This window comes from Oryzias latipes, chromosome 3, assembly GCF_002234675.1.
Source record: "Oryzias latipes chromosome 3, ASM223467v1".
Taxonomy (NCBI): Eukaryota; Metazoa; Chordata; class Actinopteri; order Beloniformes; family Adrianichthyidae; genus Oryzias; species Oryzias latipes.
The window spans coordinates 16688978-16702487 of record NC_019861.2 but is presented as its reverse complement, the minus strand read 5'-3'; the positions used below and the strand labels follow the sequence as shown (position 1 = coordinate 16702487).

The 13510-nt window shown below is 39.8% G+C and overlaps 1 protein-coding gene across 2 annotated transcripts in view; it reads right to left on the bottom strand.

The window, feature by feature from the left end:
- gpc5 (glypican 5) overlaps positions 1 to 13510 on the bottom strand; it is a 118554-nt gene that overhangs the window by 81942 nt on the left and 23102 nt on the right. For both annotated transcript variants that reach the window (XM_011490229.3, XM_020713154.2), the window contains exons 3-6: positions 10385 to 10845; positions 10060 to 10293; positions 9322 to 9455; positions 9122 to 9247 (exon numbers count right to left, since the gene is read on the bottom strand). In XM_011490229.3, coding sequence (XP_011488531.1) covers positions 9122 to 9247; positions 9322 to 9455; positions 10060 to 10293; positions 10385 to 10845 — 955 coding nt within the window. The remainder of the gene's footprint in view (positions 1 to 9121; positions 9248 to 9321; positions 9456 to 10059; positions 10294 to 10384; positions 10846 to 13510) is intronic.

The following is a 13510-nucleotide window of genomic DNA, read 5'->3' as shown; positions in this document are numbered from 1 at the left end:
TGTTTATGGTGTTTAAATTGGTAATTTTGCTCCCTTTTCTTTAAAATATTTGACAAAATCAAAAACAAAAAGCCTGATTGCACATTGAGTTTCTGTTTCTTTCAAAACTCTGCTTTTCTTTCTTGAAACTCATCTCTTTTAAAAAATTCTTGAACATGAATAATTGACGTGTTAAGACTGCTGTTACTGCAACATTATATTCCCCAGTGGGAATGAATGAACATCCATAAATGATAGAACACCTGTTTGTTTTTTCAGACGAGTCTTTGCTGGACTCATGGTTCCTCTTTTCCTGTGTCTTTATGTGGAGTTTAGTCACCTACACGTGACGCGATTTAAAGTTTCAGAAGTTTGTTGCTCCGATTGTTTAGGAGCTTTTAAAAAAGAAGCGTAGTCAGAGACTTGTCCCTTCAGAAGCTGTGAGGAATGATTAAACTCCCCGCTGGTCGTCTGAATGTGGGCTGCGGCCCGCCACGAGACGCTGTGCCACAGATGAGGTTCCCGTCCTCTCGGAAGGGGGGTGCTGTGTGCAGCAGCTCCAGCATGGTGGAACTGAGCAGATGGTGAACGTATGCAGCACTCTTGCATGTCATCATCACCTTCATTAGTTGAAGGTGACATATGACATCATCTGGCCCAAGAACGATACAGGACCCAGAAAGAATTGTCTGCTTCCTCCTCCTCTCATCACTGCAGCAGGGTTCAAGGTTGTTTTTGGGAGGTATTGTGATTACACAATATGTTTCCCCTCCCATGCACACGCCTTATTCTAACCACTCCGCCTTAAGTCCCCCCCCCCCCCATGTTCCCCTCTTTCCAACATTAAGGTAAATAAGGGCTTCCAGCAGTGAGCCAATGAGCACAGGCCAGTGAGCAGAGATGCATGTTTGTGTTGCCTTCCTCCCAGGACCCTGCTCGTTTATCTTGGCTGTCAGGTAAAGGGCAGACTCAGAGAAGGTGAAACTTTTTTTTTTTAATAAGGCCAGCTTGGTTCCCTTAGAAACAGCAGGACAACATTTCTAGGAAAATGATAAGAGAGCAAAGTCAGGTGTCAGGGCATCCCGCCATGTGCCATGTTGTTGTAGGAGACATTTGTGTTTATGTCAGAGAAATGAAAGAGCCATTCAGACCACCAGACTCCCGTCCATTAATGCAGGAGGGGAGATTAACAAGAGTATATTCACGCCTTGCTTTAAGCTTTGTTCAGAGGCTAAAAGAGAGGTTTTAATTATTTGCTGTTTGCTGTTTATGTGGTGAGCTGTTCAGTGAAATTATGAATGAATGTTTTCTGAAGATAATCAATCATTAATGGTACTGGATTTTGTTACTTGAAAAGAATCTATCAGATCAGAACTGGATGACAAAAACTGTAAAACTATCAAAGGAATTAACTCCGTAGGGGTGGGATTATATAAATTTGCTTCTTTCCACTCCTTTTCAAGCAATAAATCAAGCTCTACTTAAATTTAGTTAATGATCACTGTATTTAATTAAGCAAAATGTGATTTAAGTGACTTTTTTGTTTTGTTTGATTTTCTGTCTTTTTAATCTATGCATTTTAACATTTCTTTGATAAATATGTGTAAACTTGTTATTCCTTTGACTGCAATGAAATAAATCTATAAATCAAATCAACTTCTGTTAGCAAAAACTCACTTCAAAAGGAAAAATGTCTATAACTAAAATTTTAGGGTTTTTTTAAGATGCCAAAAGTACTATACATAATTTAAAAGTATTTAGGTGAGAGAAAGATAAAAAAGAAGGGTAGCACATGTTTGAACATGTTCTTGTGGCATTTTTCTGATGATGGAGAACACATATAAAGAAAATGAAGCTTAAAGTTGCTTGTCTTTGTTTTCCTCGTCTGAGCTGGCATCTGGCTCAAAACTGTACGGCTGGATAGTTCTAATGTTGCTCGCCATTCTTGTTCCGCCGGTAATATAAGGTTGGGGGTGTGAGGGGCTGTAAGCTAGCTGGAGAACCTGTCGAGAAGTCAGGGTGGGCTAACATCGCACCAACCGTCTCGCCCACAACTCAGAGACGAATTTCTAACGAAGAAGTCACTCTGCAGAAACTATATCCTAGAAAATGAAACAGGTTTTGTGATTTTGGCTTAAAAACAGCATAATCATAATTAAAAGACCACTGGAAACACTTTCACAATAAATCAGTAGATTGGAGTGGGACTTTGAGGCTTTGCACCACCACCCCTTAGTGTGTGGATTCCTGGTTTGATCAACCAGGAGCTCTACTTTCAAGATTTTACTCACAGTTCAGTAATATGCATGTTTCCAGTTAATGCATGATTCCAGTCAGAAAGGTGAGCGTTCCGGGCTTTTATCACCTCTGTGTGAGCCCTGAGATGGACTGCCAACCTGTCCAGGTTGCACTCTGCACCTCTGCTGATGACAGTTGGATAGACTCCAGGCCCAACAGCTCTGAACAAAATGCAAGCAGGTATACTAAGGATGTTTCCAGAGATCCAGAGGCCTAATTCATTCCCACTCATGTTAATAACTTGTACGCACAACTGCTGAATTGAACATGAAGGCTTTTAACAACATTATAGCCATCTGAGAAGCAGAGGGAAGGCATGCACTAAAGCAGTTCCCTCCCCACAAAACAAAAAAAGTATTTTATCAGAAATATTTGTCTATGATTAGTGCAGAAATGATTCCAACGGTTTGTGAGGAATGGCTCACACAGTATCTGGAATGTTTCTTTAGAAACCTTTTCAGGTGAGGATCACACAGAATTTCTCAGCAGAAAACATGGTACCCTTTCTCCCTTTACGACTGTTAACATTTTTTCCTGCTCCGTCCCTCGTTTTTCAGTGGCCCCTGATTTATGTCCGAGCTACAAAGAAAGAGTGCTCCGGGGGGCGGAGTGTGTGCGTTTGGCAGTGGACAGAAGCGGGCTGATATTAGGCTCATGGGTGAGGGTGTGTGCTCTGACAGCTCATCAGTGGACAATAAGGCCTTGGCTGTTAATGTCCTGCTACCTGGCACACTGCAGGGTCACAATCTGCTCCAGATGCCGGAGGCAGACGTCCAACTCGAAGTGACAGAGGGAGGGAAATCAGCGTTGGAGAGGCAAAAAGGAGAGTGAACTCACTGATAAATGAATGGGACTAGACAGGCGCTCACGCACGCAGGTCCATGCACCACCAGCCAACTCTGAATTCACTCCCTCTTCTGTACAGTACTCTCACTGGCAGTTACTGTAGCAACATCAGGGATAATATCTCAGCACATATAAATGAAATCTCTCTTTCGCAGCCAGTGAGATTGAAAATTTATCTGTTCAGAGCAATCATGCATAATTCGAGAACGGGGTCCAGACACTTGTGTGTGTGTGTGCACTCACACTTCCACACACTGATACAAGAGGGACTTATGAACTCAATTTATCCAGCCAGACAGTTCTTGATTCTGCCACTTGGGATAATCGTCAGGATGTGGTACTCTGACCAAAACCCTGCGTCTAAACCCAGGCAGGATATAAGGTCATGTTGGAGTGCAACTCTAGCCATGCAGCACCCAGACCTCAAGTGCTCCAGTGGTTTTGTGGTTATCTGCTGTAGCCAGCTGTCACAGTACAAAGCTTTTCAAGAACGTCCGCTCTCCTTTTCTGCTGCCTCTCATCTTTCTCCCCCCTTTCTCTTAATCACAATTGGTCAGTTAGCCCGCCCAGCTCTGTCTGCAATCTGATTTCAAGAAGTCAACTTTTGCTAAGTCTTGTTTTACAGTTTTCTGTTAATGCTGATGATGTGAACCGATGCAAGATGATTCTGTGATTAATTTGTTTGTAAAAGGAGTGCCTTTAAAGGGAAATGACCCCTAGTGTTCTCTGACAGGACACTGATGCATAATACATTTGACGGCACATGTTTAAAAGGTTATCTCTTCTACTTTAAATTAGGTCAGTTCTCCACAGTAAGAAGAGAGGAGGCTGTGCAGCCATATGTTCAGCAGCGTGTCTGTATATCATTTAAATTCTGTTTTCTGTCTGTCACTGTCACAGACAACATGGATAAGAGTCGCCTCTGTATGGCATACATCACCAAGACTGATGCAGAGGCGCAGTGGACTGATCTGCAATCTGCCATGTCTCTGGCCTCCACCTGAGCAATCCAAAGTGCACAGCTCCACCTACTGGTCACACTTTGCTGATATGTTCATTGGAATACACGAACTGCTCTGTCGAAACAATTTAACTGTAATAACTTTGTTTTGTTAAACTAGACCCCAAAGCTCCCGCTGTTTATGTCAATTTAGTATCAATTATTTGAATGAAAAAATATGGTCAGTCTTTTTTCTTTTGCATTTTTTTAATTACATTTAAATAAAACAATTCAAAAAGATGTGCCTTTTTATTTGATCTTAAATGAAATAAAAAATATAGAAATAATATTTAAAAACAACATAAAGATATTCAATACTGTAGTATCAATTACAAAGAGTCTCTAAAGGAATTTCACCAATACTTTTTTAAAATGTATCTATCATTTTTATACTTAAAAAAAGTGCAAAATAACAAATTAATTTGCTCTCCAGATCAAATGAAATGTGCATTCTTAGCTTTAAGTAATATTTGATCTTCAAACATCCTAATTGCTAATTCTTAGGCGGTTTAGGAGGCTTCAGGATGATAAATGATGTTAAGGGAAGTCCAAGTTGTGTGTGCATGAACCACATCTTAACTAATGTGAAAGACCAAATCAATTCCATAAAGGATTTTTTTTTAGATTATTTTCCCTTTTCTTAAATTACTACCCAAAAAAAATGTTTTTGCAGAAGCAGATCAATACTGGACATGAAAACTATTACTAGATACATGAAACTCAGTATTCTGTTGTATTGCATCTATATCTTTAGGTTAAATTTCACTGAGATTTATTAATTTAGTGTTTTTAGACAGCACTTAATGAGTTTAAAGAATCGTGGGATATTATTTATTGCAATAATTCCCAGTCATATGCCTATCAAGTTGACAACAAATGTTGCTTTGACAAGAAAAACATTAGGTTTATATCAGTAAGAAAAAAAGGAATTTGTTTTTTAAACAAACGGTCTTTCGTTCTGCAACTAAAAGGGCTTCATATTACTTGAAATCAGAAGTAAGTTAGATGCACAGTGCATTTGTCAGATGTACAGTGGGTTATCTGCTGGTATAGCATTAAATTTGAGAATTCTCTCTTTTTAAACAAAGATTCAAAATATTTACCTTCATGGTAAAAATCAGCTTTATATCGGAAAGGGTTATGCATTCTTTAAATGAAAATGTGCCCCGCTGAACAGGCTGAGCTTTTTATCCCATTACCCAACATAAAGCCTAAATACTGTCATTTTAATTAAGCAATCCACCCAGCCAGGAGGGTAAATGATTAAACATGTATGAACAAAAACACAGCAATACTTCATGCTGCGGAGGGCCGAACAGAGCAGCAGATATAGGAGTGCAGAATCAATTGGTTCCTCTGCTAATTGACCACACACTGTCTGCTCCGGCCCTCCACGCCTCTGATTACCATATGATTAACCTCCTCAGGATGAACCGGGCCGGTAAAGACACAGCAAAGGTTGAAGGTCGGCCCTCAGACAACTGCTCTGGCATGAGGCTCGGCCTATTAAACCAAAGGCCGTGCTAGAGTCGGCCCATCTGCCCTCGAGCATCACTCTGAAACATATTGTGGGTGTTCCCCCAGAAGTACTCAAGAGTTAAATTCCTGCAGCATGCAAGGACAAATGCTTTTATAAGGGCTGAAATATCCTGGAACTGATGAACTCAATTAAGAAAAGGCAACTATGCAAACAAACAGCTATGAGATGGACCGCAGGTGGAGCAAATCGAGAGTGGAGTCACACAAAAGCAGGTCATTCAGTACAAACCTTCACAGGGTTTGAGATAATCCAGATGTTTACCTTTTTGTTTTTTAAAGATGGGTGACTTACAGCAACTGCCTTGATAGATGAAAAACTGAAAGTATCCAAAGTAGTCTGAGTGAAAGTGACAGCATGTTGGGGGTACATTATCCTTATTTTAGTGTAGGCATTCATTATAATAGAAAATATGTTGCGACAAAGAAACTGCCTGATGTGAGTTTAAAGGTATTTACACAGCTTATTCACTCTGGCGCTCAAGTTCTGAGGGGCTGTCAGCTTAGCTCACCTGTCAACCTTCCTTCCCAATCTTCCAAACTTTGAGTGATTTGTTGGCTGCAGGTAAGACACTGTCAGACCTTAAGAACTTTACTCAATTTCACTTTAGGACAAAAAAAGTAATACAGGTTTAAAGCAGAAACAGTTGCCATTTTATCCCACCAATGGCTGAAAAGAAAATGACTACCTCTTTCCCTTCAGCTCTGTATGTTTTTTATTGCATCTCAGCTAATAGGTTTCTTGGCCTGCAGCTGTTTTGAGCATAAAACCCCTTCCTTTTTTTTTTCCTGTACACTACCTGTCCAGCCAGTCACTTGGCAGGGAGCTGATAAAAATGGTAGAGTATCCTAAGACATGCTGCTACTCCATATTTCTAATACAGTTGTTGTGCTGGATTATATTCTGCATAAAATCAGAGACAATGTTTATATTGTCTTTGATTTAATAATCTTTTATCATTATGCATGTGCAAGTAGAAGTTGTTCAAAGGAACAACTAAAAAAACGTTTTGGGTCTCTTGTGTATTTGCGATAAAAGCTACACAACTAAGATAGATAATGACAGACAGGTGCAAGAAATTTCACCAAAAGAATTGACAAACTAAAACCTAAAAGATCTAGTAAAGGAAGATGATTGACAGACGTTGACAGCTTGTTTGTTTTTATTGCCCCCAAGTGGCCGAAGATGTTACTGCAGGGTTAAAAAACAAAACGAGCTTTAACTAGAGGCTAAAATTGTTCATATATTTCAAATGAGATTTTTAAAAATTATGAAAACTAAGCATTTTCATGTACTGAATATTAAATTATGGGTATGCAAGTTTAAACATATCTGAGAACACTGAAAGAAATGAGTAAAGGCTTTGAAACAAAAACAAAAATCACAACATTTGTGGGTTTTGACCTAATTACCCATCCAATAATTCCCATTTTTTGCCTAAAATAGCAATGATCTATGAATGAAAGTAAGAAAAACTTAAAAACATTAGAATGTGTGAACCTGCCTTGAAGCAAAATTCCATCATCTCCGTTCACAGGGGCACCGTGATAAAAACAACTCCTCTTGTTCCTACAAGATCTTATCTGAATGTTCTTTATCATTTTGTTTACCACAGATTCAGATGTGAACAAGACTGAAATCTCCTTTAAATCTGATGCTTTTGTTTTTTTGTTGTTTGTTCATGTGTGTGTGCTTACGCATGGCCCTTTTTTATATAAGAAAAGACTAAGCTGCACTGCAACACACTCCTTTAAGACCATAAAACAATATGTGGCAGCACACAAAGACCAGTTATAAAGAAGTGTACACGCACACTCTTAGGTACAGCTTCTCGCACAAACAACCACACATCAACTGAAGCAATCGTTTAAGGTCTCTGAGGCCTCGATAAGCTTCAGTAAATCACCCGCCATCCAGCAGCGAGTTTTACTCCCTCCTCTCTGGATGTATGTTGGGTTATGACCTAAAGGCAGGATGTTATTTGTTGCTTTTGTCTCACCCCGTGTTGACTCAGCCTCTCATCTTTGCTTGTAGGCTAATAGAAAAAAGGACTGCAGATCCACAGGAAGCTGCAGGTACTCGGCTCAATGGGCCTCATTTTTCGAAAGTCTTTTTATTTTTCTGTCTAGCACCTTTTTGTTTTTTTTGTTTTTTTGGAACTGAGTGGAGCCGATGCTGTGATACAGATCTTATCAGTGAGCGTGTATATGAAACACAGAGATAGGAGGCTGAAAAGGTTAAGAAATACCTGCAAACCATCATTTTTCTCCAAAGGTTGTTATCGCAAACTACTGAGTGGCCTGCCTCCTTCACAAGCACACACACATTTATTCTCAGAGAATGCTGCCTCTCTTGTTGCAGGCCTGCAGCAAAAAAAGTAGCAAAAGACAAAAAGAAAAAGGACATATCTGGCTAGGCAATTACTTGTCTATCTGCAAACATCATCAAGTAGTGAAAGAATCTGGTTGCTAAACGGCTAAACTGCATCCCCCTCTTCTAATCCTAACTTGTTCTTTCTTACCTTTACACACTCTGCTGTGAAACAGCCTCTACCTGGCTGTCATCCTCTACAATAAATCATCTAACACAAACTGGCAATTCCAACCTCAACGGCCCACCCGCTGTTTCTCCTGTGCTGTCAGCAGATGGCAGTTAAGAGGTACAACCACAGACTGAGGATATATGAAGGAGTCCTTCAGCGATGACAGCATGAGTGAGAACATAAACCGTGATGTGATAGAGACAAGGCTGCAAACGCACATCATGAAGTACGGCACCACGTGTCCGCTCCGCCTCACAAGCATCCATACTCGAGATCTATGTTCTGGTGGCCCAAACAGCTGGATACCACCATTCACCTATGTCGCCGTGGCTCTGGGAGGTTTGTATGCATATGTATCCATTAGAAAACATAAACTGCAAAACCTAACTCAAAAATTAAAACTACTGATTATTTAATTCTATTTTAGGTTTTTTATTATTTTTCTTTTTTTGGTTCACTGGTAATGTCAGTTTGGGGTTGTGAGGGTTCGTAAGCTAGTGGGAGGAAGTGTAAACAAATGGGTGATGGACAGGAGAGGGGAGCTTGCTTTGAGCCAACAGTCCTGCCCACAACTCAGAGGTGAATTTTAAACAAACTTCTGCCACGCTGCACAAACTTTGCCCTAAAAAATGACACAGCTTCCTTGATTTTGGCTTAAAATGGCTTAATTATAATTTAAAAAAAAACACAGGGAACGCTTTGACAATAGATTAAAAGTTGTAGTGGAACTTTATGAAGTGTTCTTATTTGTATTCTTCAGTTAGGATGTTGGATTAAATTTAAAAATAATTTTTAACTCTTTTTAACTTTGCACAATCATTCATGAGTCCAGGAACAAGCATTCAAAACAAAGATGCTAAAAATCAAGCCTAAACTCTGCAAATGTGGAAGTGTTAAACTCTCAAGTTTCCAAACAAACCTCTCTACCATGCTGGTTCCATTCCAGCAGAGCCACCCATCGCCAGACGAGAGGTATCTGTCACAAAGCTGATCTGCAAGGCTGCCGTAGAATGTGCTGTAAGGCCGCAGAGTGCGTAAGAAGTCCCTGGAAAATGTGATATTGATTGTTTAAAATGTCAAATGTCCCTCTGCAGCCGTATGCATCTCAACCCCACCTACCGTCTCTTGCTGGTAAATGCTTCTCCTGTGACTTTGACTGGAGCTTGAAGTGGGAGCGATGCCCTCCTGCTGCTGTGACGCACGCTGACCGACTCTGCAGGCTTCCTGCCAGGCGGGCCACACACTTTCTGGACCTGAAATCCAGAAAGTGAAATAGGAGCGTGTATTTCTACGACTTGATGACTTGACGCCTTGCTTACATGAACGACAACCTCACAAAAACGTTCCACTTAAAGACTGAGAACAGATGTGTGCACTTTGAGGGCCACGTTCAGTTTGTGACAGTCCATCATTGACAGTGACTTCTGTTATCCACCAGGGGGAGCTGGGGTGTCTCTATTTATTCAGACACACAGCATCCTGTCACTTTATGACCATGAGATGTGAAAGATACCCATCAAAAAGTGTATTTTAATGTTTAAATGTATAGCTGTTTATGGTACACAAACTTCAGATATTTTTTCTCCAAAAGGTAAGCAAGAAGAAAAATACATTCAGGCCTCTGCAGTCTGTCTTATTGTGTTTAAACTGGTCTGCCTATTACACCTCTTTTTCACATAAAGAAAACAACTGTACCAGCAGCAAAGTGTGGCACAAAAACTGTCTTAGGTGTGTGTGAAATCCTTTATTTTCCATTTATCCAAACAGATTTGCAGGTGACAGTGCTTTTGCCCGCTGCAGAGCCCCAGGCATGCTCCAAACTCAGGACAATACCAAATATTTTCTCATGATCTGAACCTGTTTTGAGAGGGGAGCTCCGTTTTCCAAAGCATGTCCGACAGCGTGGTGCAGCAGCGTGTGAACTCCCAGGAGGACTTGCTCCAAATCCAGTGTTCCGTGCATCCTCGCTGACAGGCCCTCCAGCGAGCTGACAAACTCCCTCCAGTGGGTGTCGATTTCTGCCATGCTTGCCAAACACCCTCGCATCACATTGAGACAGTAACCCCTGCAAGGCTTGGACTGGGTTAAGCCCTGTGGAGCAAATTACTGTAGATCAGTGCTGCCAGTAAAACGTTTCATTAATTCAGATCAATAAACTCAATTTACAGACACACATCCATACCTGGCAATGAGGACAGAACTGCATCTTGAGCAGGGCACGCCTGCACTCGCGGCTCAGCTGTAAGTGGTCGGTGGTATTGATGACCTCAATGCTGAGATGCAGCGCCTGAAGCAGAAGCTTCCCAGAGACCCCAGAGGAAGTAATCTGATCAGCAAGCAGGCCCGGCGCTGCACCAAATGGCCTGACATCACGGCTTAATGATCTCACACACTCAGCGTAGCCTGGCGATACATCGCCAAGGCCTGGGTTTATCAGATGCTTGTAGACGAGTGGGAAGAGGGCATCAAAGAACCGCTGCACAAATTCATCAACGCTGAGCTCAGACCCCAGAAGAAAGAGGCCGACGTCAGTGAAGAGCTCTCCGACTGTGCTCACAGCATGATCAGCCATGTTAGGGTAGGACATATGGAAGATGGCGTTGGTGTGGTTCTCAGCCTGCCTGATCAGGACCTCAAAGGTTTCTGTGGGATCCAAGACAAAGAAGAAGAAAAAAAAAGAGATGGAGGTCTATTTAAATACAGTAAAAAGAATTGTTTCCCCTTCAGTAGACGTGCAGCTGGTTAATTGTCTTTTAAGGTTCATTCAGATAATACTTAAGGTTAAAACACAGAAGAGCTTCTCAGAAGAGAAACAGAGCCGTGCAAGCGGGTCGCTAATTTGTCCTTATCGGTCTGATATTACATCACAGCCATGATAAATTATGACCAGAGCTGCAGGTCATAGAGTGGAAATGAAGCACTTCTGTAGAGCAGCCAAGATAACCAACAAAGGCTGATGTTCATTTTGGAATGTTAAGGGAGAGCAACTATAAACTTGATAAACAATTTTTAAAACAAAAAACAACATAGCATTCAAATGCAACCACTCAAAAGTATAATAAAAACTGTAAAAAAAAAAAAAAAAGGAAATACTGGCTTTTATAAATTAATATACTGTTTTGTTTGTGGTTTACTAAAAGAAAAAATACAAAAAATCAAAATTGTCATCTAAATAAATAAAAATTATGAAGGAAGAGTAAATATGAACTGGAATAAAGCTTAAAGGTTAATGATAAAGAATGAACATTGACTTATCCTACATTTAATTTTAAATTCAGCCGTTCAGATGGATCAGCAACATTAATATTGAAAAGAATGATAATGAAAAGTTGTGGTGTGGTTAATGACATGTAGATGATTAGCTCCGGCTTAAGCTGTGATTTCTAAAGAGCAGAACAACAAAACTGCAATTTTATAATAAAGAAAAACATTCCTGTTTTCTTTATGATCTTTTTGGGGAAAATTATGAACACAGGCATAAGCTTTTGCAGCATTGATAAAACATTACATTTACAGTTCAGTATAGTTACTGATACTGAACGGTTCCTTATGTATAAATTATATTTATGCATAAATGTGTCCCATAAATGGACCTAAAATTAAACCAGTTTAACAGCAGCATTTATAAACACATTTTTTATCTTTTTGATGCTTTTGAGGATTTCAAATGTAGTGTTATGAATGGAAAAGCACAGATGTATTGATATGAGAAATATCATTTGTTGATTATAAAAACTATACCATCTGATCAGCAAATGGCTTCAGTTGTTCAGACTACAAGATTTACAGCTTTTATTTTATCATAACTAGCTTTACTGTTTCTGCTGTGTTCTACATGAAACCGGGCAGTAGGATGTCCACTATGCACTACGCTGATATTTTTTGTTGGATTTGGTTTTTATGACTCTGCATGTTTATGTTCTCATTTACCATTTTATTAACTTAATTTGATTGTCCTTTACAGTCCTTTTGCTGAACAAATCCAGTTTTACAGACCAAAGTCCAAATGTCAGGGAAATACAGTTGCTAAAATTCATGGACATTATGAAAAACAGAGGCAGCTTTCAGAGAGGTTTTCACATTTAGCGGATTTGTATTTTTTACTGGTTTTTATTTTTTTTTAGATGTTGCTTTTGGGAGTATTTTTTTAAAAAAATTTCTTCTAATTTAGGATCTATAAACCTATCTGTTTCAAAATAAGACTCATACATACGACAAGAAAAACAACCTGCCATGAGATCAACCTGCAGTCCAGCTTGTCCTCCACAGTCAGAGAAGAGCAGTTCAGTTTAGAAATTTACTATTATGCAGGTGAGCTCAGACATAATGAAACCTGAGTTTTATCCCTCAGAAGTGATCCAGATAAAAAATTATAAGTCCGTGTTGGGTCAACACCTCCAGATTTTCTGATGTCTCCTAAACTAAACCTTTGCTGATCAATCTCTCCAAGTCTTGCTCTGATTAAAAAGACAAAAAAATGTTTCTTTCAGACACAATATATCACAATCTTCCATAAAACCTCCGGTCTAGACGACGATTATCCTGTGGCTGCAAGGATGGGTTCACTGTGCAGAAACTGTCTGTGCAGCTGCACGCTTTATCCAGGAAGAATTAAAACATCCGTGCTGTTGAAAATAAAATGAACCAAACCCTGTTAGAACTGGAGGAACACGGCACTAACACAGCACCGGAGCAGTCCAATGAGATCATTTCTTTAGAAAATGTTCCACAATTTAAGAGAAATATAGAAGACAAAAAAAAGGCAAAACAATTAAGGTGGACTTCTTGCTTTTTAGTTTGGAGGGAGGATGAAAAAGGTGCATGGGGAAGTGGCTAAAGTAAGGAAGGCTGAACCTTTACTTCATATAATTGACAAGTGGACCAACACATTTCCAGAGCCAGATTTATCAAAGGTTTATGTCCAAATGAAATGAAAGTGATTCTTGGGAGAGCAGACGGATGGTGCAGAAACACTAATGGCCCCAGGGCAGCACTTCAAGAGCAGAGCAGGGAGGAGGATGTGATGGAGGATACTGGCACTGTCATCCATAAGGATGAGCTTAAACCCTCAAAATGTTCACCAAGAAACACCTTTTTAATCCCGGTAAAGGATCTTCAAATAAACCCAAAGTCAACACATTTTGGTCCAGAAGAGCATAACTGTTAATCCCAAATTCCACGCTTTCACAAACTGGCAAAAACAACAACAAAAAAAGCCGGAGGGTTTTTTTAATATTAGGTTTTTATTTTATCGCCTAAAATTCTTGATATTTGTTTAGATAGATAAACAACCCAAACTATTTAATAA